This window comes from Muscardinus avellanarius (assembly GCF_963383645.1).
Source record: "Muscardinus avellanarius genome assembly, chromosome: 14".
Classification (NCBI taxonomy): Eukaryota; Metazoa; Chordata; class Mammalia; order Rodentia; family Gliridae; genus Muscardinus; species Muscardinus avellanarius.
In genome coordinates, this window is record NC_137800.1 from 60,229,232 (window position 1) to 60,243,346 (window position 14,115).

At 33.7% G+C, this 14,115-nt stretch overlaps 1 protein-coding gene across 1 annotated transcript in view; it reads left to right on the plus strand.

The window, feature by feature from the left end:
* The window catches only part of LOC308273170 (disintegrin and metalloproteinase domain-containing protein 18-like), a gene marked incomplete at both ends in the record, with an annotated part of 167,211 nt that overhangs the window by 2,156 nt on the left and 150,940 nt on the right, over positions 1-14,115 (plus strand). Inside the window, one exon of the mRNA XM_080710264.1 lies at positions 7,894-7,949. Within this exon, the coding sequence (XP_080566390.1) occupies positions 7,894-7,949 (56 nt within the window). The remainder of the gene's footprint in view (positions 1-7,893; positions 7,950-14,115) is intronic.

Genomic DNA, 14,115 nt, shown 5'->3' on the forward strand with positions numbered 1-14,115 from the left:
GTAGAGGTCCTCATACATTTTGTGCACTAGCTCTTTAACATATAGATGTAACCAGACATAGTGGAGCAGACCTGTAGGTCTAGTAATTTGAAGAGTAAGATGGAAGGCTCAGAGTTTCAAAGCCAGCATGTGGAAACATAGCAAGACCCCACTCCAAAATAAAACAGAATGTTTTTCTACCTCTAAACAGAGGTAGAAATCGCCTGGATTCAATCTTCAGTACCACAAAAACAAACAAAAATCATATGGATGGTTTGAAAATATATCATATTCCATAAATCAGTGGCTTGAACTTCAGGATAATACTAGAGCTATGTAAAAGTTTTGAACCCTTCTAATACTTATCTAAGTATACACCTGGAAACAATAGTGCCATTAGTACTATAATACTGGAAAGTAACTTCTCACCCAAGAAGAGCTGACCTCAGGATGAGTTTAGTACCTCCTGCCAGTGTCTTCCTGCCAAAGACCACTGTGAACACACATCACAGGGAATTATGGAGGACCTCAGTAAGAGCAAATTAGAAAGGACTTAAAAGATCTGGGTTTGTGTTAGATGAGTTGTGGGAAATTTTAGAAAGTAGGTCTTTGTTCTGATTTAGATATGCTCGGGAAATAGATTATACTTTTATGATAGATTCAAAATAATGAAAATCATGGAAAGAGAAAATAGAAAGGTGATTTCTAGGAATTTGTAGAAGTTGAAAAGACTTCTTGTTTAATGGAAATAGTTTGTTTTCAAAAAAATTGAACTTCTAATTACCAGAAGGTTAAATGCTTTTAATCAAGATAAAATGTTGAACTTTGTCAAGTGACTTTTCTGTTTCAAATGAGATAACTGTGGTTCTTTACTGTTTTTGTTGGGGGGGTTACTTAAGTAATATATTGACTTTATTTTTTATTTTATTTTTTTATTGGTGCATTGAATTCATACATATTAATGGGATAAAAAGCTGGTGTAGATATACATGCACACATCACCCCATTAAATCATACCCCCTCGCCGGGTGTGGTGGCGCACATTTGTAATCCCTGCACTTGGGAGGCGAAGACAGGAGGATCGCGCAGGTTCGAAACCAGCCACTCTGATTGGAATTAGATGAAATCTCAGTGTAGTTTTGATTTGCATCTCCCCGATGGCTAAGGATATTGGATGTTTTATCATGTATCTATTGGCTATTTGTATCTCTTCTTTTGTGAAGTGTCTATTCAATTCAGTTACCCATTTCTTGATTGGATTGTTTGTTTTACTAGTGTACAGTTTTTTGAGCTCTTTGTATATTCTGGATATTAGCCCTGTATCAGAGTGGTGGCTGATAAAGATCTTCTCCCATTCTGTAGGCTTTCTCTTTAGGTTCTCAATGGTTTCCTTTGATGAGCAGAAACTTTTTAGTTTGATGCCCTCCCACTTGTTAATTCTTGTTTTAATTCCATGCACTATGGAGGTCTTGTTGAGAAAGTTGGAGTCTTTTATGCCTTTGAGGTATTGTTGAGAAAGTCTGTAGCTGTGTCTATGTGTTGCAGTGTCGGACCTATGCCCTCTTCAGGGAGCTACAAGATCTCTCATCAAATTTCAAATCTTTGATCTATCTTGATTTGACTCTTGTGCAGAGTGAGAGAGTGGGAATTAATTCCATTTTTCTGCATATGGTTCACCAGTTTAGCCAACACAATTAATTACACAGGCTTTTCTTTTTTCCAGTGTAGAAGACTAAAGGTAGATTATTATCTCTCACCTTATACAAAAATCAACTCATAATGGATAAGACCTGAGCTGGTCATGGTGGCACATGCTTGTAATCCTAGTTCAGAAACCTGAGACAAGAGAATTGCAGTTTGAGGACACCCTCAGCTACTTAGTGGGGCCCTTTGCAACTCAGTGAGACCCCATTTCAAAAGAAAGACTAAAAAATATAGCTGGTGGTGTAGCTTAGAGGTAGAATGCCCCTGGGATTCATCTCCAGTACCACATACACAAAAAATGGATAAGACATTAATGTAAGACTCTAATTTTGAATCCACTAGGGGAAACTTCAAGACATAGGTAAAGGTAATAATTTTCTGACTGAGACTTCAGTAGCTTGAGACCTAAAAGCAATAATTGATCAGGGAATTATGTCAATTAAAAAGTTTATGTACAACAAAGGAAACAATTTAAAAAAGTGAAGATACAACCTAAAGAGTGTGAGAAAATCTTTGCCAGCTGTTCATCTGACAAAGAATAGCTAGGATATATAAAGAACAATTATCTTTGACAAGAAAATTTAACAAGAAAAAACCTATAAGCAATTGAATTAAAAAATGGAGAAAGAGTTGAACAGACATTCTTAAAAGAAAAAGTCAAATAGCAAAAATTCTATAAACAATGCCCAATATCTTTAGCCATAAGGGAAACTATATCTAACTCTATCCAGAATGGCCATTATTGAGGAAAAAAATAAATGCTATCAAGGATACAGAGGACAAAACATTTTATATGCTGTTGGTGGGAATTTAATTTAGCAAGCCACTTGGTAAAACATTATGGAGGCTGAGCATGGTGGCACATGCTTGTAATACCAGCATTCAGGAAGCAGAAAATAATGGTTCATAAACAGCCTCAGCTACTTAGGGAGGCTTTTTGCAACTCAGTGAGACTCTGTTTCAAAAATAAAAAGACTAAAAATTAGGGCTGAGGGTGTAACTAGGAGCTACAGTGCCCCTGGGTTCCATCCCCAGTAACACAATAAAAATAAATAAATAAATAGACATTTCTTGAAGAACTAAAAAATAGAGTTACCAGGTGATCCAGCTATACTACTCTTGGGTATGTTCCTGAAGGAATAAAAGTCAGCATACAATAGAGATGCCTGAATACATATGTTTAGCATGGCACTATTCCCAACAACGAAGTCATGAAATCCACCTAGATTTCTCTCAATAGATGAATAGATAAAGAAAATCTAATGTATCCATACACAATAAAATATTATTCAGTCATAATGGGGATGAAGTCATGCCACTTGAAGAAAAATAATTATAACTGGAGGTCATAATGTTAAGTGAAATAAGCCAAAATCAGAAAGACAGATATTGCATCTTTTCTCTCATATGTGGAATATAGAAAGAAAAAAAAATAGAAGGGAACTGTTAGGAAAGAGTAGGGGAGATGAAGGGAACTAGAAAGGGTGGACATAATTAAATTGGATTATATGCATGTATAAACTTGTCACAATGAAGTCCATTATTTTGTACAATTAATATATACTACTAATTTTTTTTTTCTTTTAAAAGTCTCTTTGGTTGTGCCTCTGTGGTTTTGGAGCCTCTCTGGGTTTGTAGCAATTCACGCATCTGGAGCTCCCTCTAATGTTTGTCTATAGAACCACAGAGCCTCTCATGGTAGATCAAGTCCTAGTCTTGTTTTTAGTATCCTCATTCTTTTGCCCATTTCTGTCAGAGTTTAGACTCAGGTGAGACAGAAACCACTTCTTGGGAATATCCCAGAAAATTCATTCTCTTTTTCTTCTCAAAACAGAAGCTTGGAGTTACAGTTCACTCCAGGTCACACTACATTTTGCCAAAGGGAGGAATTATAATGAGTAAATGTCATTAACTTTCTTACCAGACTCAATAAAGTTCTTGGTTACAGATTACGTGGGGTTCAGGAATACCTTACTTTTTATTATTTCTAAAAGATAATTAATTCATATATTGTGACATTTTAACTTTTACTTTTTACTTTTACTTCACTGTGTGTGTGTGTGTGTGTGTGTGTGTGTGTGTGTGTATGTATGTATGTATGTGTGTGTGTGGTACTGGGGTGGAACTCAGGGTCTTTCTACCTCCGGTCTACACTCCCAGACCTATTTTATATTTTATTTGGAAAATGGGTCTCACTAAGTTGCCAAGAGTCTCACTAAGTAGCTGAGGCTGGCTTTGAATCCACACAATCCTCCTGTCTCAGCCTCCCAAGTACTGGGATTACAAGATGTGCCACCACGCCCGGCTACTTTTACTTCACTTTTGATTTTATCTTTTTTTCTCTTGACTTTACTAAAATCAATTGACATTAGATCTACTCTTGACAATTTTTAAGTGTATAGCACATCATTGTTAACTATAATTTTGTATAGATATTTGGAGCTTAATCATCTTGGTTGACATAGTTTATGCCCTTTTATTAGTAACTTCCCATTTTTCTCCCTTTAACTCCTGACAACCACTATTTCATTGATTCTCTAAAATTTTGACTACTTTAGATACCTCATGTAAGTAGAATTATGCAGTATCTATGTTTTTATGTTTCTATGACTGGCTTATTTCATTTTGAGTAATGTCCTTGAGGTTTATCCATGTTGTTACACACTATAGGACTTCCTTCTTTTGGAGGTTGAATAGTAGTCTATTGTATGCATATCCTAGGTTATCTTTTTCCATTTATATTTGATAAATAGTTGGGTTATTTTTACATCTTTAATATTGTATAACATGCTGCAATGAACACAAAGTGATAATACCTATTCAGGGTCTTGATTTTAATTGCAGGAGTCCTTTAGTACCCATGGAGGGTTGGTTTCAGGACTCTACCCCTAATTCCTGCAGATGCCAAACCTATGGATGCTCAGATTCTTTATATGAAAGGGTTAAGATCTGCATATAATTTATTCATGTCCTCTCATATATTTTAAATCATTTTAGGTTACTTAGAGTATACAACATAATGCCAGTGCTATATGAATAGTTGTTATAATGTCTAGGGAATAATGTCAAGGAAAAATCTGCACATTTTCAATACATGCACAATTTTTTTCTGAATGTTTTTGAACATTAGCTGGTTGAATTAATGGATGTGGATGCAGAAAGCGGACTCTATTTTGGATAAATACTCAGAAGTCACTCTTCCAGATTATACTTTAGTTCTATTTTTAATTTTTTGAGGAAATGCCATATTTTTTTCATAGCAGTTGCTTAATTTTGCAGTGTCGTTAATAGTGTGAAAGTTTTGCAATTTTTCCACATTCTTGCATACGTTCTGGGTTTTGCTTTGTTGATAATAGTCTTCCTAATAAGAATGAGATGATTCTGATTGTCATTGTCTGGAAAGTTAGTGACATTAAGCATTTAAAATATAAATGTACTTGAGTAAAATGTCTATTTGGATCTTTTGTAAATTATTAAATTGTGTTGCCTGTTTCTTGTTGAGTTTTACACACGTTTTGTATATTTATTAAATGATATTTATCAGGCCGGGCGTGGTGGCGCACACTTGTAATCCCCGTGCTTGGGAGGTGGAGACAGGAGGATCGCTCAGATTCGAAGCCAGCCGCTTTGGCTTAAGAGACCCTGTTTCCAAATTTTAAAAAGTATAAAAATAGGTCTGGGAGTGTAGCCCGGAGGTAGAAGGGTTTCCAGGAACCCCAGTACTACCAAAAAATAAATAAATAAATAAATAAATAAATAAATAAATAAATAAATAAATAAATGTAAAAGAAAGAAAAAAAGATGCTTATCAGATATATAATTTGCATATATTTCCCAGTCTGTAGGTTGCTTTTTTTTTATATTTTAGCAATGTCTTTCTTAGAACTAAGTATTATAAGTGTAGTCCTACTTATTATTGTTTATTTCTTCCAAGGTTTATGATTTTGGTGTCATATCTAAAATCTCATCACTAATATGCACAGATGTTTTGCCTGTGTTTTATTCTAGACATTTTATGGTCTTGCACTTTACATTTAGGTCTATTATCTCTTTTATATTAATATTTGTGTGCAAGATATGAGGTCTGTATTTTTTCATCATTTTTTATATGAGCATCACAATTGACTAACCTTTTTCCCTTGAATTGCTTTTGCAGCTTTTTTTTTTAAATGTTGCTTATTTTTGTGTGAATCTATTTCTGGATTCTCATTTTAATTAGTCTTTTTGCCTTCCCCACCCATATATCACACTTTTTTTTTTTAATGGTGGCTTTCGAGAAAATTGTGAAAATGGGTTTTGAGACTTCTCAAACTTCCATCTCAGAATTTTAATGATTCTTCTGGGTCCTCTACTATATTTTAGATTTGTACTTTTTTATTCCTGTGTTGCTCTTGGTCAGCATATAAAATGAAAATGTCTTCTGCCATCACTTTTAGTTTTTTTTCAAGTAATTCCTCTTAACTATTGTTTCCTCCTTAATATATTTATTTTTGCCTTTATCTGTATATATCTTCTATGTTTAAAATCAATTTGTGTTTATTCTCAAAAAAGTCTTAGTTTTAATGTACACTATCATTAATTATCCCTAAGATAGATGCAATATTTTTTCAGAGTAATGTTTTACTTAAAAATAAACAATTATATTTTCATTTTATTTTATTTCCAATTATTTCCATAGTTGTCTGTTCTTCCCTTCAGTAAAAACTGTCTGCCCTTATCCAGATGCTAGCAGCATGAGATGGCATTAAGGCAGATGACCTTTCTGTCAAGTCCTAGTAATCCACAGATGTCTCATTTTAGAGTTAGTTATATATTTTCCTAAGAATGGAAATATAGATTTATTTTAAGCTATAAATGCTTTGAAAACATAGAAAGTGGTTGGGATAGTGATGGGCATGTGGTAAGCATTAATTACGCATGAGTAAATTTTAGAAATAATATTGTATTACATCCAAGTCCTATATATGGGGTGTTATATCTACTGTTACTTCTCTAAGAATATTATACTTATTGCAAGGTCATGTTGTACTCAAACATTATACAGTTTTTCTAAGGAGTTGTTTCTCAGGAGTTGTTCTGAATTTATCATTACTTCTTGGTATAAATATTCTTTAGATGTTAAGTTGTTGCAGAAGAGCCAAGCCCAAAGATTCAAGACCCAGACGCAGGATTAGGAGACAATGAATTAATTCACTGGTGAAACTCAGAAAGCAAAGCTCCAAATCTGAACCTCAAATGGAGTCAACACACAGATTATATAACTCTAGTGGGACAGATTTTGATTAAATTAATATCAAGCAGGGGTACGTATAGGGGAGCTCAGGTCAGGTTTCATTTCTTCTTTCTGAGCTAGATTTTCTGTACTGGCCTCCATTTGGCAGGGACTGGGTGGTGCCATGTTGGGCTCCACATGGCAGGACCCAGTTGTCATCTTGGACTCCACCTTGTTGGAAATGGGTGGTGCCATCTTGGGCTCCATGTGGCTGGGACATACCATCCTTGTCTTTTGCCTCAAAGGGAAAAAAAATTATTGCGTACTTGTCATTGCACTTGAGATACTGATACTGTCAGTTTTTCCATTTTCTGTTTTGCATTCAGTTTAAAATCATGTACTAGATCTACTAGAGGAGCTTAATGCTATAATTTGGATTTGGAATGTCCCCCAAAGGTCCACATGTTAAAGGGTTGGTCTCCAGTCAATGGCTGTGTTGGTAGGTGATGAAACTCTTAAGATGTGGGGCCTAATTAGAGTAAATTAGGTTACTGGATGTGCTTTTTGGGCTTCCTTTCTGCACAGTTTCTCAGGTATTTTTTTTCCTTACAGAATTTTTTGTTGAGAGTTGCTAAATATGGATAAGATTACATGTATTATTGGTTCATTGTATTTGTTGTGTAATATAAGCCTAGAGTCCTGTCTCATACATCTTGACCAAAAAAAAAAAATACATGTTTTAGAATAAAATACTATAGTATTATAAGACTAAAATTATGTTATTGCAAAATATATTTAATTTGTTTTAAAAGTTTATATACTTTAATCACACTATTTCTAAATTTTTTGCTATCATATTCTTACTGGTTAGAAAAAATATTCTAAAAATATATTTATTTTAATTGGGTTGAATGGAACATTTTTGTTAAGTCATGTAAAATACTGTTTTACTTTATGGACTTCTGATTCTAAATTTTTATTGGTTTACTTTACTTTAGGTGATTTATATTATTACAATTGATGGAAAACCATACACCCTGCTTCTCAGAAAACAGTAAGATATGCTTTTCCCTTTAAGAAAAAGGAAAACTTGAAACTTAGATTTGACTCTTTTGAACTTTTTATACAGTATTCAAATTAAGAAATGTAATATAATATAGACTCATTTTATCAACCCACTTTACAAATTAGAATTATTAGGTTTTGAATATTTGCTCTATGAAACTTATATATTTTAATTTTTCAGTCTTGCTTCAATTATAAAATAAGCTACATATTTGTAAATCTTCATTAAATATAAGACATTGGTCCAAAGAATGGAAAGCTATGTACTTTGTCAGAAGTAAAAACAAACATAGTTAACTCACCCAGAGGTTACTGGGGAAATTCATGTAACATAATGCTTTTACAATGAGTTAATTAGAAACATACTGATTTTAACCTTAGTGAATATATTATTCATATATACTACATATATTATTCTACAAAGAATACAATTTATTAATTTCAATAACTTCATACAGTGTTGTAACCATCAGCTGTTTATAAGTTTTAGAATTTTTTCTTGTTTACAAGAAACTTCACTCAGCTAATCTCTATTTTTCTAACCACTGCAAGCAACAGTCTTCTTTCTCTATCCAGATTCACTTTTCCATGTAAATTTTATAAATGATTTTTCTAGATCAGTGAAGATTAATATTGATATATGAATGGGGAATGCATTAAATTTATAGGTTACTTTTGATAGAATAGCCATTTGATTATATTTTATGCTTATTCAAAAACATGAGAGATACTTTTATATTATAGGATATTTAATTTTTTCTGTAGTGTTTATGATTTTCATTATAGAGGTATTTTACCTTCTTGGTTAAATTTATTCTCAAGGCTTTCATTTTTTGAGGCAATTGTGAATGAAATTGTTTTTGGATTTCATTTTCAGTGGACTTATGATTGGTGTATATGAAAGCTAGTGATTTTATAAGTTGATGTTTGTATCTGGCTAATTTGCTAAAATGTTTACCACCTCTATAAGTCTCTGGTTGGTTTTTTTTTTTTTGTCCTCTAAATAATGATGTCATTATCAAACAAAGATAATTTTAGTTCTCCTTTCACTCTTTGTATCCCTTTAATTCCTTTCTTTTATCTCATTGATGTGGCTAGAGTTTCTAGTACTATATTTGAATAGGAGTGGTGACGGTGTGCATCTTTGTCTTGCTTCTGATATTATTCATATATTCTTAGTATTTCATACAAATATAATCAAATAGTCACTTCTCCACCTAACTGAATCTTTAAAAATTTATAGCAGTTGTCTCTCCCTGTCTTTTCTGTAAATTTCCCCTTATCACTCCTTTCTTAAAATGCTTCAGAGTACTGTTATGAAATATTCCTTTTAAATTTATATTCACTTAGTATATTTTATTTAATTATGTGGTTTTAGTTGTATCTAAGAGTTGCTTGCTCCCAGATTTATATCTCTACCTTATTTCTTCCCAATGAATGCCTTGTTCACTTTTCTGACTACCTGTTTGATAATCTGTTTACTAAAATTTAATATGTAACACATTAAAAATAAACTTTTGATAGAAGAAAATGGTGACTGTGGGACATGGCACATCCCAGTAGCTGTAACAAATGAAAATCAACTAGCAAGAAAGCAGTCACTTGACAAGAAAAAAAATCAGTGAAAATACAAACAAAAACATAAAAAAAGAGAACCATAGTTGAATAAAACTCAATAGTCAGAATGTAAGATAGCCAAGAGCCCAAGCACGTGACTGAGCTGGTGTGAAGGCATGAACCATTTTGAGCTGCCTGCCTGAGCCACATCTGCTGGCTCCATGGCCCCCCAAAATTGCAGCACAAAAAAACAAGGATTTGAGGTGAAGTAAGTAGCAGCAGAATTCCAACATCTTAAATGTCTAGCACCATGCTTCAGGGATAGAGAGAAAAAAACTTAAAAATCCAAAGCCCATGTGCTCACTAGAATCCTGCACCCACAGAAGCACACTGTGCTTTCCAGATACCTGGGCCCACAGGACAGTAATATAACTGTGTTCTTTAGTGGATGACCACCCAGAGAAGCCCCAGGTACCCAATGAGCTAAGATTTGGTGTTCCACCCCTGAGAAGGTTGGGTTATATAACTTACAGAGACAAAGAAATGCCCGAGGCACAGTACCTTCACAGGGTCACAGGGGGTTGCTCTGATATTACACTGGACACACTTCGCCAGTGTGGGTAGGGAGGTGCAGGCCCAGGGCCAGAAAATGCAGAATCATGCTCTTACAGAGAACTCATTTTTAGTGAAACCTGCCACCCTGAGACCTGAGCACAAAGCAGTGAGAGGCAAGAGAGGTGTGCAGAGACTCAAAAAGTGGTTACATAAATGGACAATAGGTTACTGAGCAGATAAAAGATATTGGAACATGCTCCAGAACCTACTAGAGTGAACAGACATTAAATGGATGAAAGTATCTCTGCAGAGGTCCCATGGGCTCCTCATGTGTAAATTTACAGAATTGTTTTTTTTCCACTGTCATTAGATTTTTAGGGGGGTTGGTTTTGTCATTGATTTGCTATTGTTATTATTGTTGGTTGGTTGATTGTTTTGTTATTTTCTACATGTTTGTTAGCTCCCTCCCCCATGCCTTTTACAAGTTTCCTCCTTCTATCCTATCTACTCTTTCCTCTCAGATAATTTTTTGTTCTGTATCTCCTTGTTTTATATCCAAACTATTTTATATCTCTATATTCAAGCTATCTCATATCATATGTTCTAAACTGACTATAAGAATCCTACTATATATTCACTATCTCTCATCTCAACTAGACACTACCTTATTACACTTAAACTCTTCTTCAACTTGATTATATTCTCTGCTTTAACATATTTCTATACCCATCACCCCAGCTCCTCCCGCCTCACCTAACCCTCACCATTCATAAACCTGCTGTCACCTCTATATTCCTATGACTAGAATTAGATCAGAGAGGTGATCTACAAGAAAGGAAAACCAAACAATAAAGATAACTAATCACAGCTGATAGAAAGAAACACTCAACAGACTGCACATTAAGGTTTAAAAATCACATAGTTCACAAACTATTCTGCCCACACTGCTGAGCTGACTCTTTATATGGATTGTGTCAGACAAAATACCTGACCTTAACTTCTGAAACCTATCAACACCACCTTAGCAATAAGCTGAAGTGACCTAAGAGCACCTCAGTATTGACAATCTACAGGTAGAATAAAAGTGGGGTGATAGAAGGTGCAATCTTCAGTATTAATATCAAAGTGTGAGTAACAGCTGGAAGCATCTCTCCTAACTGCAATCTGGAACAGCACCTATCAAATATGACTCCCAAACAAAGAGAAAGAAGATTCCAAGACAATAGAAACACAAACCCAAGAATTATGAAAATATGAGAAAGGAAAAAGGAAATAAAGGAAATCATGAATATTGACCTACAAGAAAATCAAGAAGGAGAATTATGAATCCTGATGTTCAGTATGATGAAAGACCTCACAGTAAGTATGCTGCAAATGAAGGAGGAGATTGAGACATTAAGAAATAATCAGAAAGAGGCCTGGAATGAAGTAAAAAAAGTCAATAAATGAAATGAAGACAAAATAGAAAGAAATTTTGGAGGATTAGATAAAATGGAACACAGAGATTCACTGTTAGAAGACAGTTCATTCAAAACTGAAAGCAAGGTCAATAGTATACAGAATCATTACAACAGAACCTAAACATCCAACAACTATGGGACAATATAAAATGTCTTAACTTATAGATAAAAGGAATTAAATAAGGGATAGACTCAGTTCAAGGGTATCTATAATCTTTTCATAGAAATAATTTCAGGGAATTTTTTAAACATAAAATGAGACTTGAACATCCATGTAAAACATATACAAAACATCAATAAGATAAGATCAGAGAAGAGCCTCCTCACACTATGTAATAATTAAAATGGCCAACATAGAGGCTAAGGAAAGAACATTAAAAGCAGTAAGAACAAAAGAATGGGTGATATGCAGGGACAAAGAAATAAAAATTACTCCAGATATTACAATCCAATCACAAATGTATGGTATGATGTAATCAAACATTGAAAGAAAAAAAAAACTCCAATGAAAACTGCTATATACAACAAGGTTATTATTTAAAATTGATGGATAAATAAAAATACTTCAAGAGATGTAGAATCTTAAAAAATTATAAATGCTAAGCAAGCACTAGAGAAAATAAATTATAAAGAGAAAGAAAGAAGCAAATTACAGAACTAGAGAAGAGATTAATTCGATCATCAGGGCAAATAAGCAAAGAAGAAATAACACTACATTCAACAGAATATAGAACACAAAATAACAGGAAACAAAAATCATACCTCAATAATAACACTGAGTGTCAAAGGACTTAACTCACCAATTAAAAGACATAGAATAAGCCAGGCATGGTGGTGCATGATTGTAATCCCAGCATATGGAAGGTTGAGACAGTAGAATCGAGGTTCATTGTTAGCCTCAGCTTGAGGCCCGTTGCAACTCAGTGATAAACTTTTAAAATAAAGAATAAAAAAGGGCTGGGTGTGTAGCTCAGAAGTAGAATACCCCTGGATTTTATCCCCAGTACTGAAAAAAAAAAAGATAGACTGGTATTGTGGGTTACATAAGATAATCAAAATATATTCTGCTGGACCTATGCCCTCTTCAAAAAACCTCCAGTTCTCTGATCTAATTTCCAAGTCTTTGATCCATCTTGAATTGACTCTTGTGCAGAGTGAGAAAGTGGGGTTTATTTTAATTTTTCTACATATGCTACATATGGTTAACCAGTTTTGCCAACATCATTTGTTAACAAAGCTATCTTTTTTTTCAATGTATGTTTTTGGACACTTTGTCAAAAATTAATTGTCTGTAAGTATGTGGATTTGTTTCTGAGTCTTCTATCCTGCTCCATTGGTCTATGTATCTGTTTTTGTGCCAGTACCATGCTGTTTTTATTACTATGGCATTGTAGTATACTTTAAAATCAGGTATTGTGATTATTCCTGTATGGTTTTTGTTGCTGAGAACTACTTTATATATTCTGGGGTTTTTTTGTTGTTCCAAATAAACATAAGAACTGATTTTTCTATGTATGTCTTTGAGAAATGATCTTGGTAATTAAATGAGTATTGCGTTGAACCTGTATATCACTTTTGGAAGTACGGACATTTTGATATTTATTCTGCTTATCCATGAACATGAAAGATCTTTCCATATTCTAAGGTCTTCTTTGATTTCTTTTTTCAATGTTTTATAATTTTAATGTAGAGATCTTTTACCTCCAAATTTATTCCTAAGGTAAAAACTTTCTTAACGAGACCCCAAAGGAACAAGAAACTAGAAGGCAGATAAATTCATGGCATTGCATTAAACTGAAGAGCTTCTGTACAGCAAAGGAAACTATCAAAACCTTAACCAAGAGTTGACAGAATGGAAGAAGATTTTTACCACCTACTCCTCAATAGAGAACTAATATCTAGAATATACAGAAAACTCAAGAAACACATAACTAAGAAAACAAATAACCCAACCACAAAAGGGCAAATGAACTAAATAGACACTTCACAAAAGAAGAAATTCAAATAGCCAATAAATGTAAGAAAAATACTTAACATCATTAACAGAGAGATGCAAATCAAAAGTACCCTAGATTTCACCTAACTTCAACTAAAATGGCAAGAATTGAAAACACAAATGACAACAAATGCTGGCGAGGATGTGGAGAAGTGAGAAGTCTAATACATTTTGGTGGGATTGCAGATTAGTGTAATCACATTGGGAAACAATATGGAGAATCCTCAGAAGAATGGGAACAAACTTGACATATGATCCATCAATATCACTTTTGGTCTTAAATGGAAACCAAACTACAAAACTAATGCATTCATATATATGATCATAGTGGAAGAATTCACAATTGCAAACTTATGGAACCAGCAGCCAAAAATGTGCATCAACAGATGAAAGGATTACAAAACAATGGGATATGTACACAATAGAATTTTACTAAGCCATTAAAAAAATTCAGTTACATCACTTACACGGAAGTGGACAGAACTAGAGAATATTATGCTATGTGAGATTAGTCTGTCACAAAAAATAAGAAATCAGATGTTCTTTCTAATATGCATAAGCTAGAGAGAAAATGGGCCCTAGGAATA